Source organism: Aphis gossypii, chromosome 3 (genome assembly GCF_020184175.1).
Source record: "Aphis gossypii isolate Hap1 chromosome 3, ASM2018417v2, whole genome shotgun sequence".
NCBI classification, from domain to species: Eukaryota; Metazoa; Arthropoda; class Insecta; order Hemiptera; family Aphididae; genus Aphis; species Aphis gossypii.
The window spans coordinates 4,764,990-4,778,036 of NC_065532.1; the positions used below are offsets into that span (position 1 = coordinate 4,764,990).

Sequence of the window (13,047 nt, forward strand, 5' to 3'; positions counted from 1 at the left end):
GAATGCCGTCAATATTGTTTCTTTATTACTCAATTCTAAGACGTCTGTAATTGAAAAGTCGATTTGTTTCGTATGACAAGGTGACGAATATTTTGCGAATTAGGCTTTATGACTGTTGCAGTCAATTGCAATAGTACCATTATAGTAACTTTAAACTTAAACACGTAGATAGTGTTTATATTATTTATTATATTATACTAAAATCAGTAGAATCACGCAAAACAAAAGACTTTTCAAAAAGTGACACATATAAATAAATATTTTAATTTGTAATGTCTGCGTCATTTCCAAATCCAACCTACTCCCGCAATGATCATAAACGCGTATATATTATATTATGTACAATATAATATTAGTTATATATTTCATGCTTGTGGTTTATGAATGCACATAATATACCCATCGACAAATTTTGAAAATTATCCCGCTAAAAACGCTTTAAATTTACGTGTATACATAATAATGCAATAATGTATAACATAACATATTATTATGATCGATTACTCCATTTCCACTTACACTGTAATCATACGCGAAAACGTACTAATATCGTTAATGTTTTCCGAAAATTTTAAATTTAGAATAACCCAGTGTTAAATACATGAAAATATTTTGAATAACTCTCAAAACGACTAAAAATATAAAATACATTTTAAAATATTTGTCAATTACAAAAATCTGATAAAAATATTATTAATTAATATTTTAAATATTTTTCGTTCATACTTAATTTTTGATTTGATTTTTACTTGTTTTTACTTACTACGGATGTTTAATAATTTAAAATATATGACATTGATTGAATTTTATATTTAATTAAATTAAAAAATAAAAATTAGCTGGAGAATTGTGTTCTAGATTTTAATATTTTACCGTACTAAACGAAAATCATAAACTACGCAATAATAATATACAATATACTCGAATATTATATATATATTATACATATATACTATATACAAACAATCGTGTTGTTTATTTGTAGTGTTTAACTTTTAGTTTCAACAAAAATGAAAATTTTTATCTAAACATTTGGACGAATCTTCAAGTACTTATGAATTCATTCTTGGAATTTGAAATTCGTCTGTATCACTCAAAAATACCAAATAACTGTTTTATCTGATGTTTTTATTTTATTTCTTAAAAGCATAATAATATTATAAGTGGTATTTCTTGAATTTTTCATTAATTTTCAATGTATTGGAGTCTACCTTGACTGTAAAGTCGTTTATATCATGGTATAGGTATTTAATTTTTATTGCAAACAATTATTTCATTATGTATAAGACTATTAAGCTGTAAGTAGATTAAAAATTTAAATGTTTTTGATATTATGTATGTTATTAATTTTTAATCTCTCTATTGCTGGGCACGTGAAACTAAAACATTACTTATACTGTCTAGACGTAATCGTATAAAATATAAATAAACATAATTATTAGAATAATACAATTAATACTTGGGTAACTTTTGTGAAATATAATTAATAAAATTTGATAAATAAATAAAATATAATAAATATTTTAAGTTTTCAATTAATATTAAAGAGATATTTTTTAGTTCACAAATTATTTTAAATTTTAATGTTTTATAATATTAGATAGTAATAGAAATTAAATATTATAATTTTAAGAAAAAGTTAATTTATAAAAAAAGTATTTAGTAGATTACCAAGTAAATAATGTTATAGATACATTTAGCTTTTGGCATGTTTTTAATTCGTTATGTATTGTATATTAGGTACATAAATAATGAATACCCTAAAAAAAATCGCTAGGTTAATAATTTATTATCGGATCTAACTCTATAATCCAAAACTAAAATATATAACTTTTCAAACTTTTAGCTCTCGTATACGGTCTATAGCTTTACTAATACTCATTTATGTACCTGTTTATATATTATATTTTAATATAGTGATATACCTTCTATGAGATACCAATATAATATGTACTAGTTGAAATTTCCTTAGACAAATTACCAATTATTAATATTTTAAAACAATACATTTAAATGCATTATATTGTACACTTATAATGTTAAGAAAAATACACTTTATTAATTTTATAATTGCATAAACTCTCTAAATCGCGAGGCTCCAAATTCCTGATGTGAAGGTCGGATTGTGATTTGCCAGTTATTGTTTCTCCTCACCACCGCTTATTATAACGAAATATACGTATTAGTTATTAATGAATTAAAATGAAAAATTATTTAAATAAATATATTTCCACTCAAAATATTATAATCTAAGTTAGATTGAATCTATTCTAAAATAATAAGTCGAATGAAATAATATGACTGTAATACTACCTATTCATTATTTACCTACTTTTCATTAGAATTAAATGTTGTTAGGTACCTACTATCTAAATTAAATTAAATTGAATTATTTTATAATACATTTTTATATGTGTATTTATTTTATCGTTACATCATAAACATCAATTAAAAAATAATTTTTTTGTCATATAAAAGAACTTGATTGTCTCAAATGAAGAAAATATTCAATTATAGTACTTCATGAAAAAACAAATTTTAAAATGAATAGGCACTGAAATTAATTAGACACTTTAAAAATCTATAATGATTTTTCATATTTTTAATAAGTACACAATTCATTATGTTCAAATTCAATAAGTGTAATAAACTTATGAGTTATGATTTATTTCACGGATTCAACGAAAATGTTTTATATAATAAACCCACTTACTTTATATTGTTTAGTCTGTAAGTTTTCAAATAGGTACCTATACGGTTATACGTTAAGAATGTTTTACTTGTTTAAGAGACGTCCTATGTTACTCATTCCGATCCAGTTAGCGTTCTCCATAAGCTGCTTTCATCGATCGAAATACCAGACAGACACTTTTTGTTAAGAAATCCAAAGACGTGTTCTTTTCTTTATTTAAGTCCCGCTTAACTTTTGGGGTTGCCAAGATGAACAAAAATAGAGAGAATTTTTTTCTTTTTAAATCGTCTGGAGACAAAATGAAAAAGTGTCACCACAAGACAATAGTAAAAGTTTTATAAAAGTTCAAGAGTTTTGAACTGTTTGACTTTGTCAACAGAGCTCTTTTATAAACAAAAAAAAAAAAAAAAAATTATAAAAAAACTTCCTCTTACTCATTTTTCTTTTTTATGAATATCATTACTAACTTAAAAATATATACATAATAGTGTAATGGTGCACGCATACTCATTAAATTTAATAGGTTTATTTTATCAATATTTAAAACAAGTTGTATATCACACAAAAATAATATTATCATATAGAGATTAGGAAAAAAAAGTCTTTATTTACATGATAAATATATTATTCAATTATAGTATAATTTGTTTTATTCAATTTAAGTTATTATCTATTATACTATAAAATATTAATTTAACATTATATTATCACAAAAGAAATTGTATTTAAGTATTTTATTTTATAGAACAATGTTTTGTTTACTTATCTACGTAAGGTAATAAATAGCTGACCCTCATTATCTCGACAATCAGTATTAAAGGTTTTGTTAATATAATCATTTTTTTTTCATACTTATTTTAAAGTCGTTGAAATATTTTCAAGAAACATATTATATTGTATTTCACGAATTGTTATTAATTCCTGGCTGGAAATATATCGAAAGTTGAGAATTAAATATCCGTTCAAATCCATTACGACCCAACGTATAAAAACATTAACGCAAAACCTGCAGTGAGCCACCACGGTCCTACTAAAAATAAACATTTATTGAGATAGTTGTATCGTCCTTTTAAGAATTCATATCGTAAAATATCTCAATAAAAATTAATTTTCATTAATTTTCCCGTACAAATGTCACGCCGACCACGGTACCTTGTGTTCTGCGGTATGATAAAGAATTCCCCCCCCCCGACCTTATCATATTTACTCATCACCCAATCTAGCTTAAATATTAAACATATAACCTATGATCTAGGGTATGAGTATAGCCAACAAGTCGATAGTGACTCCCTTTTGTAATTTTATAATTTTTTTTTCGATCATGAGTCGTGACAAGCTAAAAACATTCAGAGGTTGATCAAAAGTCCATAAAAGTTAGTTACTCCTGCCCTAGAGCACATTGGTATCTGAACTAAACATAGAAATATCAACTAAAAATAACATAAAAAATAATAAAACTCTCTTTTATGACTATATATCAATATGTTTTTTTTAAACTTATATCCCTGGAAGCTTGAACTAAAAAAATTGTTGCATAGTCACTGTTTACGCTCGTTACTTTATCACTAGAGCAGTCATAGTTATAATAACAAACACCTTTATGCGTCCATATGTTATGTATATGTATAATATCAAAGAACAAATATGCTGTATTTACTATAATCATAATACCTAATGGCAGACGGGCGCGTGTACGTTTTATTTACAGTAAAATTAAACAAATAAAAAAATAGATTATGTATATAATATGTATTGTAATAATAGTTTGATTTAGATAAAGTGTTAACTATATAAGGTGGTCCATTTAAATATCTATAGTCTACACTCATTATTTCAAATAACAACATATATATTTTTAATTTTATATTCAATAGCAACATTTTTTCATAATAATAGAGTAGTTACTTCCATCACTATTAATAATTATAATTTATACCTAATTAACTATACCTATTCATTTGAAATTCGATTTTTATGTATTCAAGTACTGTAAACATGGGCGCCCATTGGGACAAAAAATATTAAAAACTTGTAACTCAATAAATATTACCATAATATAATTATTATCTTTACATTTGAGAACTTTTTATTTTGACCCCCCCTAAAATTTTACTTATGGGCGCCCATGATTGTAAAAGATACTTTGTTTCAAAATATGAAATTGAAAATGTATGATGTCACTCAAAAATTAGTAACAATATCGGTAAAAAAAATTTTAAAAATATATTTTTTTCCAAAAATACATTTAATGTTGTTTTGCTATAACATCGAATTGTGTAAAGAAAATATTTCTAAAAAAGTTAAAACTTCTCGAAATAATGAGCGTAGACACTTATAAATTTATCACCGTATATATAATATGACGCACTAAAGTATTTAATGAAAGAATTGACACACACGCACACACACGAACACACATCGTCACTGCGTCATACTCAGTATATAAATTATATCCATCTCCATAACTCTGTATGTGTGTCTCATACTCTCATACGAGCCCCTGATGTGATTTCGAGCGTTCTCTTTCGCGGTCTTGCCCTATACTATGTGTGTATGTATCTCACTTGTACATATATTATATAGGATTACTTCCACATGGTTTACGTCCGCTAATGTCTGCTGTTTGCTCGTGGAATATACGATTACAATATATATATATTGGATTCTGTATATGCGTTATAAGTAGAAGATATACTTCTTACGCGTAGTACATACGAAATAGTATTACATGTACACATATCGTATTCGTTATAATATATATATATATGTATTATGTATATATAAATATGTACATTGTGTAGTGTTAAATACGATATATACGTATAATAATATAATGTATATGTTTGAACGCTGTATAATAGGTATATGTGGCATCAGTGTGGGAATCTAAGTTGGTTCGCCGACGCGTAACGGTGTATTTATATAATGGCTGTACGTATATTTGGCACTTGCATCGTTCGAGTCTTTCATATAATATAAAGAGATTCAATATAGCTATACTATTATTATTAGTATTTTTATAATGATACTAAGAGTAAAGCTATAATTATGAATAATTTTGACTATATTAATAATTGAGATTATATACCACAGTATATATTTGATTGAATTTTACTTACATTTTTACTTCGATGACACGACTATAAAATTATTAGGTACCATTTTTTTTTATTTTTTTTTTTTTTTTTGTAATCACTGTACATACCTACTAACAATAATTTTATAAACAACGTAAACTTTTTTAACTCTATTTTATGATTATCTTTGTATTTAATTATATGATCGTTATACACGCGTATCTATCTTTCTTCCTTTTTCAATTGATTACTACTTTTTATGTATTGAACAAAAATATAAAACGACAAAACACTCACTAAATATCAATAGTTTCAATATAATACACAGTAATAATATATTTTAACAATATGTGCCATGTGTAATAAGAACATAATCTAACGGATACAAATTAATGACAACATGTATTCTATATAGTTCCACAGTCTGCATATATTATGATAAATATTGCCTCAAATAAATATATTTATAATTATATTTTGAATAGCTTTATATATTTACTTAAATTGTAATTTGTAAGTTAGTTTAGCTTAAATTATAAGGTTATCATGTTTTAAGATAGTTATATAGAGTAAACAATTAAACTATTAATAATGAAATGTAAAATATAATTATAATAAGATATATATAATAATATTTACCTATACTTACGTGACAAATAAAGATTGCAAAATATTCGTATCCTACAATTATCGTGTGCACAATACTGCGTATTATTTAAATCGTACAGATGTTATTTTTAATTCAATTTGAATATTTTACTTGAGTATTTCAAGTAGAAATGTAGAATCGAATGGATTTTGTAACCGACGCCATCGAATACCTAAAACATCTACAGGTGTCAGCTAGACAGCTATAGTTTGTAATTAACGCGTTAACATGCTAAATACGAATTGTTGTTCAAGTATAATAAAATAGTTAGTTCGGAGTTAGGAATTTATGGTTGGCATAAAATTCAACCACGTGCAGCTAAAATAGCTGATTAAAAGAGACTAGAACAATAATATATTCACGGGTCAGTTTGTTTATTGTCTAGATTTAGAAAATAACAGCGTAGCACTGTTAAAAATTAAGATCCAATATTATTATAATTTAATATTATTATTTTTATATACAAACCTTTTTACATAGTATGTAGACATAATACGTATGTCTAACATATAGTTGGTGAATGTTGATTGTTCAAAGTTGGTGAGTGCCATTTGGTAATTGTTGAAAAATTGAAAACAATTACCAGTTTGACTACCGAATGTTGAATTTGTTTTACATTATATATAAAAGCACGGTAAAATATTGTCAGACAAGAAATTATCGGTAAAAATTCCATTCAGCGTATTCTTAACGATAAATCATAGATGTTATACATAATACATATCATTTATGTATAAGTTTCAAGTTTGTATTTGAAACTGAATATAGCGTTGTTAAAAAATAATTCGTTATACTTATACATAGGTTTATACATAATTATTGTACCTTCCGGCTCCCATCATCTATTTGGTATAATCAACATGGCGTATCTAGACCGTATAGTAATAAAAACGTAAAATCGAAAATAGATAATAGTGCGTAGAACCGTTTTCCGATTATTTTATAATACAAGAGGTATTATAATATAGGTAACCTATAGACACTTAACCTATATGAATAAATCGATCGATTAACCTGAGTATTTACCTATATAAATATATTATTATTTATTATATTATAATAGACTATATTATGTAGTGTTATACACTTATACCATGCAGTGTTCGGAACGTTCACAAAATAAATAAACGTATTAATATCTGGTTGTCATTGTTCATGCCTTATTCTATTTTTAAATTTAATAATAAAACAATAATCTTAATTTAATTAATTTACTTTGTTAAAAACTTTTTTTTTTGCAAATACAATTTAAAAGTTCGAAATTCACTATAAATCCATAATATAGAATATAAATAGTGTGAACGCAATGAACATGTCGTTTCCGAATACTGCATAATCATTCCCGCGTATTATATGAAATGTATAAGTAGCGTGTGCATATAAGCATATATTATTGTATAATATTATATATATTATAATAATGCGTTGGCTGTACCGCTTGTTCCAATGTCAGTATCGGATAACGATGTGCACGTGCCCTTCTTGTGTGTGTATAGCTCATACATGGTGGATGGTTTGCGCAGCTTGCAACACCAGGTGACGGACATGAGCGCCAATCTAACGACGCGGCTGGACGAGCTGCAGTCGCGTGGCGTGTCACCGAGTCCGGCCGCCTACTACGGCACCGAACACCGCGGCCACATGGAGACCAGTGTCGCGCTGTCCGAGATCCGGACTCAGCTGCACGAACTCACCAGGTCGCTGGAGTCATGCCAATCGGAGGTGACCGAGGTAAAGCGCGACATGGTGGCCATCAAGAACGAATTGGACACGGTGCAACAGGTCAAGGAGGAGATCGAGGAGCTCAGGGAGTACGTGGACCGTCTGGAGCTGCAGTCGCACCGCAGGAAGCTCAGGCTGCTCGAACAGGTCCTTATCGTCAGTCCTTCCATCCACATCGTTCAACCCTAAAATCCATCCCCTCGCAACAACCCCCCTAGGCGCGCCACGAATATTGCATGCTACACGTTCGTCACGCGCCCGCGAAATCCTTCACAATGCGTTCGATGTTTGTCTATGCAGTAACGTTATTTTTTTTTTTTGCTGTAGTAGCCCTTTGTGCTTAATTACCAAATATAACTTGGTGCTTGTCCACAGACGCCAGTAGTATTATAATGATGTGCAGTTAAATATTATATTCAATTTTAATGTATTATTGAGGGTCAGATTAGGTTAGATAGAAATTTCCATTAAGGAGGAGGGGATGCATAAATCCTAAAAACACTAGCTAATTTTCGTAAAAAATAATTATTTTATTTTCTCTATTATCGGTATAATATTTATAGTATATATAAAAATAATGGTCATGGGGGATTCATCCTCAATATCCCTCTCGTCTACGCCCATATTGAAGGTACTTTTAACTATTATCAAACTCAGTAACAAAAGATATATACGTTGTAGTTAATTATAATAATACATTTATGTTATTATTTATTAATAATATCTTGACGTAAATCACAGTGAATAATGGCAGATAAAAAAAAAATAAAAATTACTGAAAATAATATTGAAAACTAGAATTTTTATTTTAACAATAAATTATGAAAAATCAATTGATAATAAAAGCCATAAGAGGGAGTGGGTATGACACACTCATTCTCTCCCGATCACGTCCCTGATGTTATGTATCAATGACTATATTTGTTCACTAACATAATACTATATTATATATAGGTACGGATGTGTACAACGTGACATGCTGATGTGTATATATTATATCTAAATAATATCTAAAAATGACCTATATATACATAGAGTATTATTATTTATTTAACCGACACTCCAAAAAGTTTCAAATCATGATTCAAGAATATATTTAAAATATTATATTAACCCATCTCTATGAATATTTTCCAATAAATTCATTTACGATATGATTTTTTTAAATTGTTTCCAAAGTTTATGCACAATTTGGATATTTTATAAATTATAATGAATGTGCATGTGATCACTGAGTCCTTTTGCACATAAAAGATAAACTTAATATTTATGATAAATGGTTTATTATACTTATTAGCCATTAGGTACTTCTTACAATTATTAATATTTGATTATTTAGAAGTACACAAAATATAAAAATAATAATAGTATAATACATTGGATATCTGAATAATTCTGCTACGGAAAACAATTAAGAAAAAATAACTAAATAGGTTGGTCCTGTATAATGTGTAATCATTATAACCCAACGGGTCTTTTTAATAATTGAAAGTTTATAATATGCCCACCGTGTTCACTATCATACTGTATTATATTATATACAAGCTGAATGCAAGATTAGCGATAAACAAAAACAAAAATCGCGTTCGGTTTCGTAATCCCTTGGAAACAATCTTGTAGTGCGTGACCAACGCACTAATATAATGTCTATTATACAGAATGATTCACCAAGCAAGTTCCTTTTTTAATGAATTTATTCAAATTATGATTTTTGTAATATTTAAGGAACATATTTTCATATACTTACATTTTTATATCATTCAAATAATATCCTGTGACGATACAAACTTCTTTTGAAAATTTTTATGTATCTAAATTAAAATTCGATCGAGTAGTTTCTGCGAGTTATAAAATATATATAATAATAATTATGCATATAAAAAGTATGTGTGATTTAGAATCCAGTATTTATTATACTAGAACAAATTTACATTTATCATAAGATGTTAAAAATAAATATTAATTTCTATAGTTTTCATATCATCACAGCCCCCATATTCTCAAACTCATTATCGTGTACCATATTGATATCATACTTCCAGTCAATTGAATGACATTGGTAAAATGACATATGTTATAGTGTATACTATTTATATTATATATATTCTATTAACTAATAAAATAGTTACATTTAAATGGGAGTTGTCGGTTTCCGCCAAAAATGAACTTTCTATTTTCCGTCAAATTAGAGAAAACGACATTACTTTTTCTACTAGTTATTATTTATTATAAAATTTGGAAACCATTACATAAAGATTAAATAATATTATATTGTATTTTTTTATATGTGTAGGTATACTCGTATATATACACTATATAGTACACACTATACAGATATTTAAATCATTACGCACGAATTATTTCAAGTTACCTATTATATAATAAAAATAATATTATAAAGATTTGTATTATAAAAAATTTATAATTTATTTAATTATTAAAAAATCAAAGACAAACCATATAAAAAAATACCATTAGATTAGTCTTTCAAAAAACTTTTTATTCTTTTAAAATAAATTCTTTTTGTTAGAGTAATCACTAACTTAAATCTAATTTATTATTAAATGTTATGATAAAATTTTATTTTTCTGACTTATAGGTATAATACCTATTATTATAACTTAGTATAATTAAAAAAGTTGTAAGTGTATAATAATTATTATTTAATTGTATACTGCTATCACACATAGTTACTAAAAAATATTATAACATTATTAAATCTTTACATAAGGGTTCCTAAACTTAAAAATTCTATTATTTGTAGCTGGATAAAGGATAAAGGAATGACGTTTTTTCTAATTTGGGAGAGACCGACGACACCTACCCAAATTCATGAACGGGCAATTACAATTATTTAAAATAAATTTTGTATTTTTATACTCTGATACAAAATTTAACGTAATTATTACAATATACTAAATATCATCATACAGCACGAAGTAATATATTAATATACCCTTATATACCCGCTTATTTTAAACATAATGATAACTTTTAGGCATGGTTTGAAATTGATTTATTCAAGCAGATTCATAATAATTAATATAATATGTTAAATTGTATATTTATTTAAGACATACTGTATTTTGCATTACCCACCCCTACCCATATTGTTAGTTTATCGGTTTTATTATGTACTTATCTGTTATATTATATAATATTATATAAGTGTTTAACAGAATCTATAAACTATAGGTTAGGTATATATCCAAACTTAGAAGTTTGTGTATTTGCATTTTGCATGGTTTTACTGAATGAACGTAGCTGCAGTATAGATAAACTACACACTTAAACCCCTTTCAGCATAAAAATTAAATGCTGATTGGTAGCAATAATATTTTCTACATTAAGCACCCAGTATTTATTATTGTTTAATCTCGGCACATTCTGTATTTACGTATTATTTTTACAATTTTTTTCAAATATATTTTATAATGAAAAATGCATCATTTTTATACAATTAAATTTTTAATTTTAGTAAATAATTATATTTAAATAATTTTAATATTTTTGTTTTTATAATATTGTGGTAAAAATGTATAGTATAACAGAATGTATAATTCATGTATCGATATATAAGAATAATTTCATGACACGACTCTAAGTACCCATCAATAAAGAATAAATATGTTAATTACTAAAATCTTGATTTTTTTTTTTTTTTAATTCAAAATTGTTTTACAAATTACAAGCCTGTATAGGTTATTTATACTCTTTACGAGAGATTATAAGCCTTTTAATCTCACTTTTCGGTAAACTTATCTTAATATAACTTATTATTTGTGCGAAAAAAACTTCCTTTACCTTATACGTAATTAAACTAAGTTTACAAACTATTTCATTTTACAAAACCACACTAAATCGCAAACCATTATACATATAAACAGAGAGAGAAAATTAGTATGATGTGATATTTTGCTCATTTCTCATATCATTAATAAAATCGTTATATCACAATAAAATTATTGTTTACCTTGTGCTTCAAGTTTTCTTTGAAATTTTCAGAACAAAAGGCGAACCGAAAAGAGAACTGAGTAGAAGTTTTTTAATTAATTTTCGTCACTGTTTTCCAGGACCAATAGACGTAGTTTGACTGATAATTAATAATAATGTGTTTAACTATCCCTTTCCATATGTTAACTTATATTATAAGTTATTTAAAACAAAAATTAAAAATAATTGTAGTTAAAATAAAACACACAATTTTTTCCACATTTTAAATGAATTATGTAAACTCATAGGTATTTAAGTATACGATAAGGTAATCAATAACATAAAAAATGTTTTGTTATAATTTTATCCATATAGTTTTGTGCAGTTTTATGTTTCAAAATTGTTTTATTTCGTGTCAAAATATTTGTTTTTTTAGTTCAATCATTTTAATACTATAAAGCAATAATATGGATATAAAAACAATTTTCGCTTTCATAGTGTACAGATAATAGGATTATATAGTTTAATAATATAGTGTTAGTACCTATACGTACTAACATCAATCTTTCACGATCGAGATGATCCATAGGACACTTGAAATTAATTTTTTCTGATTTTCTTTGATGGATCGCCGAAAAATTATACATTTTATAACCATCAAACTTTTATTTTTATTCTCAAACAAACAAATCAAAATTAAAAATAAAGGAATAATATTATTCGTAAAACCTAAAAAATATGCTCGCTCTGAGTACCTCCTAGAAAATATGTACTCCAGAGTTAGAAATTAGAATTTTTTACTCTTCTTCTATGAAACAGATACAAAACTTTTTTTTAATCTTAAATTTACTTCTGTGTTTTTAATCTACTGAAAATATGTTACTATATACCTACACAAATTTATTTAAACAAAATATAATTTTTAGTTTAGAGTTTTAATGCATGTGTATTTTATACTTACCTAGTGTTTTGTT

The 13,047-nt window shown here is 26.0% G+C and overlaps 1 protein-coding gene across 13 annotated transcripts in view; it reads left to right on the forward strand.

The window, feature by feature from the left end:
- LOC114120045 (glucose transporter type 1) overlaps positions 1–13,047 on the forward strand; it is a 78,461-nt gene that overhangs the window by 52,038 nt on the left and 13,376 nt on the right. For 8 of the 13 annotated variants that reach the window (XM_050204910.1, XM_027981819.2, XM_027981823.2 and 5 more), the window contains one exon: positions 7,915–8,287. The exons of 3 other annotated variants lie outside the window; for them this stretch is intronic. In XM_050204910.1, coding sequence (XP_050060867.1) covers positions 7,915–8,287 — 373 coding nt within the window. The remainder of the gene's footprint in view (positions 1–7,914; positions 8,288–13,047) is intronic. 2 more of the 13 variants (XM_050204908.1, XM_027981821.2) reach the window with 1 other exon arrangement.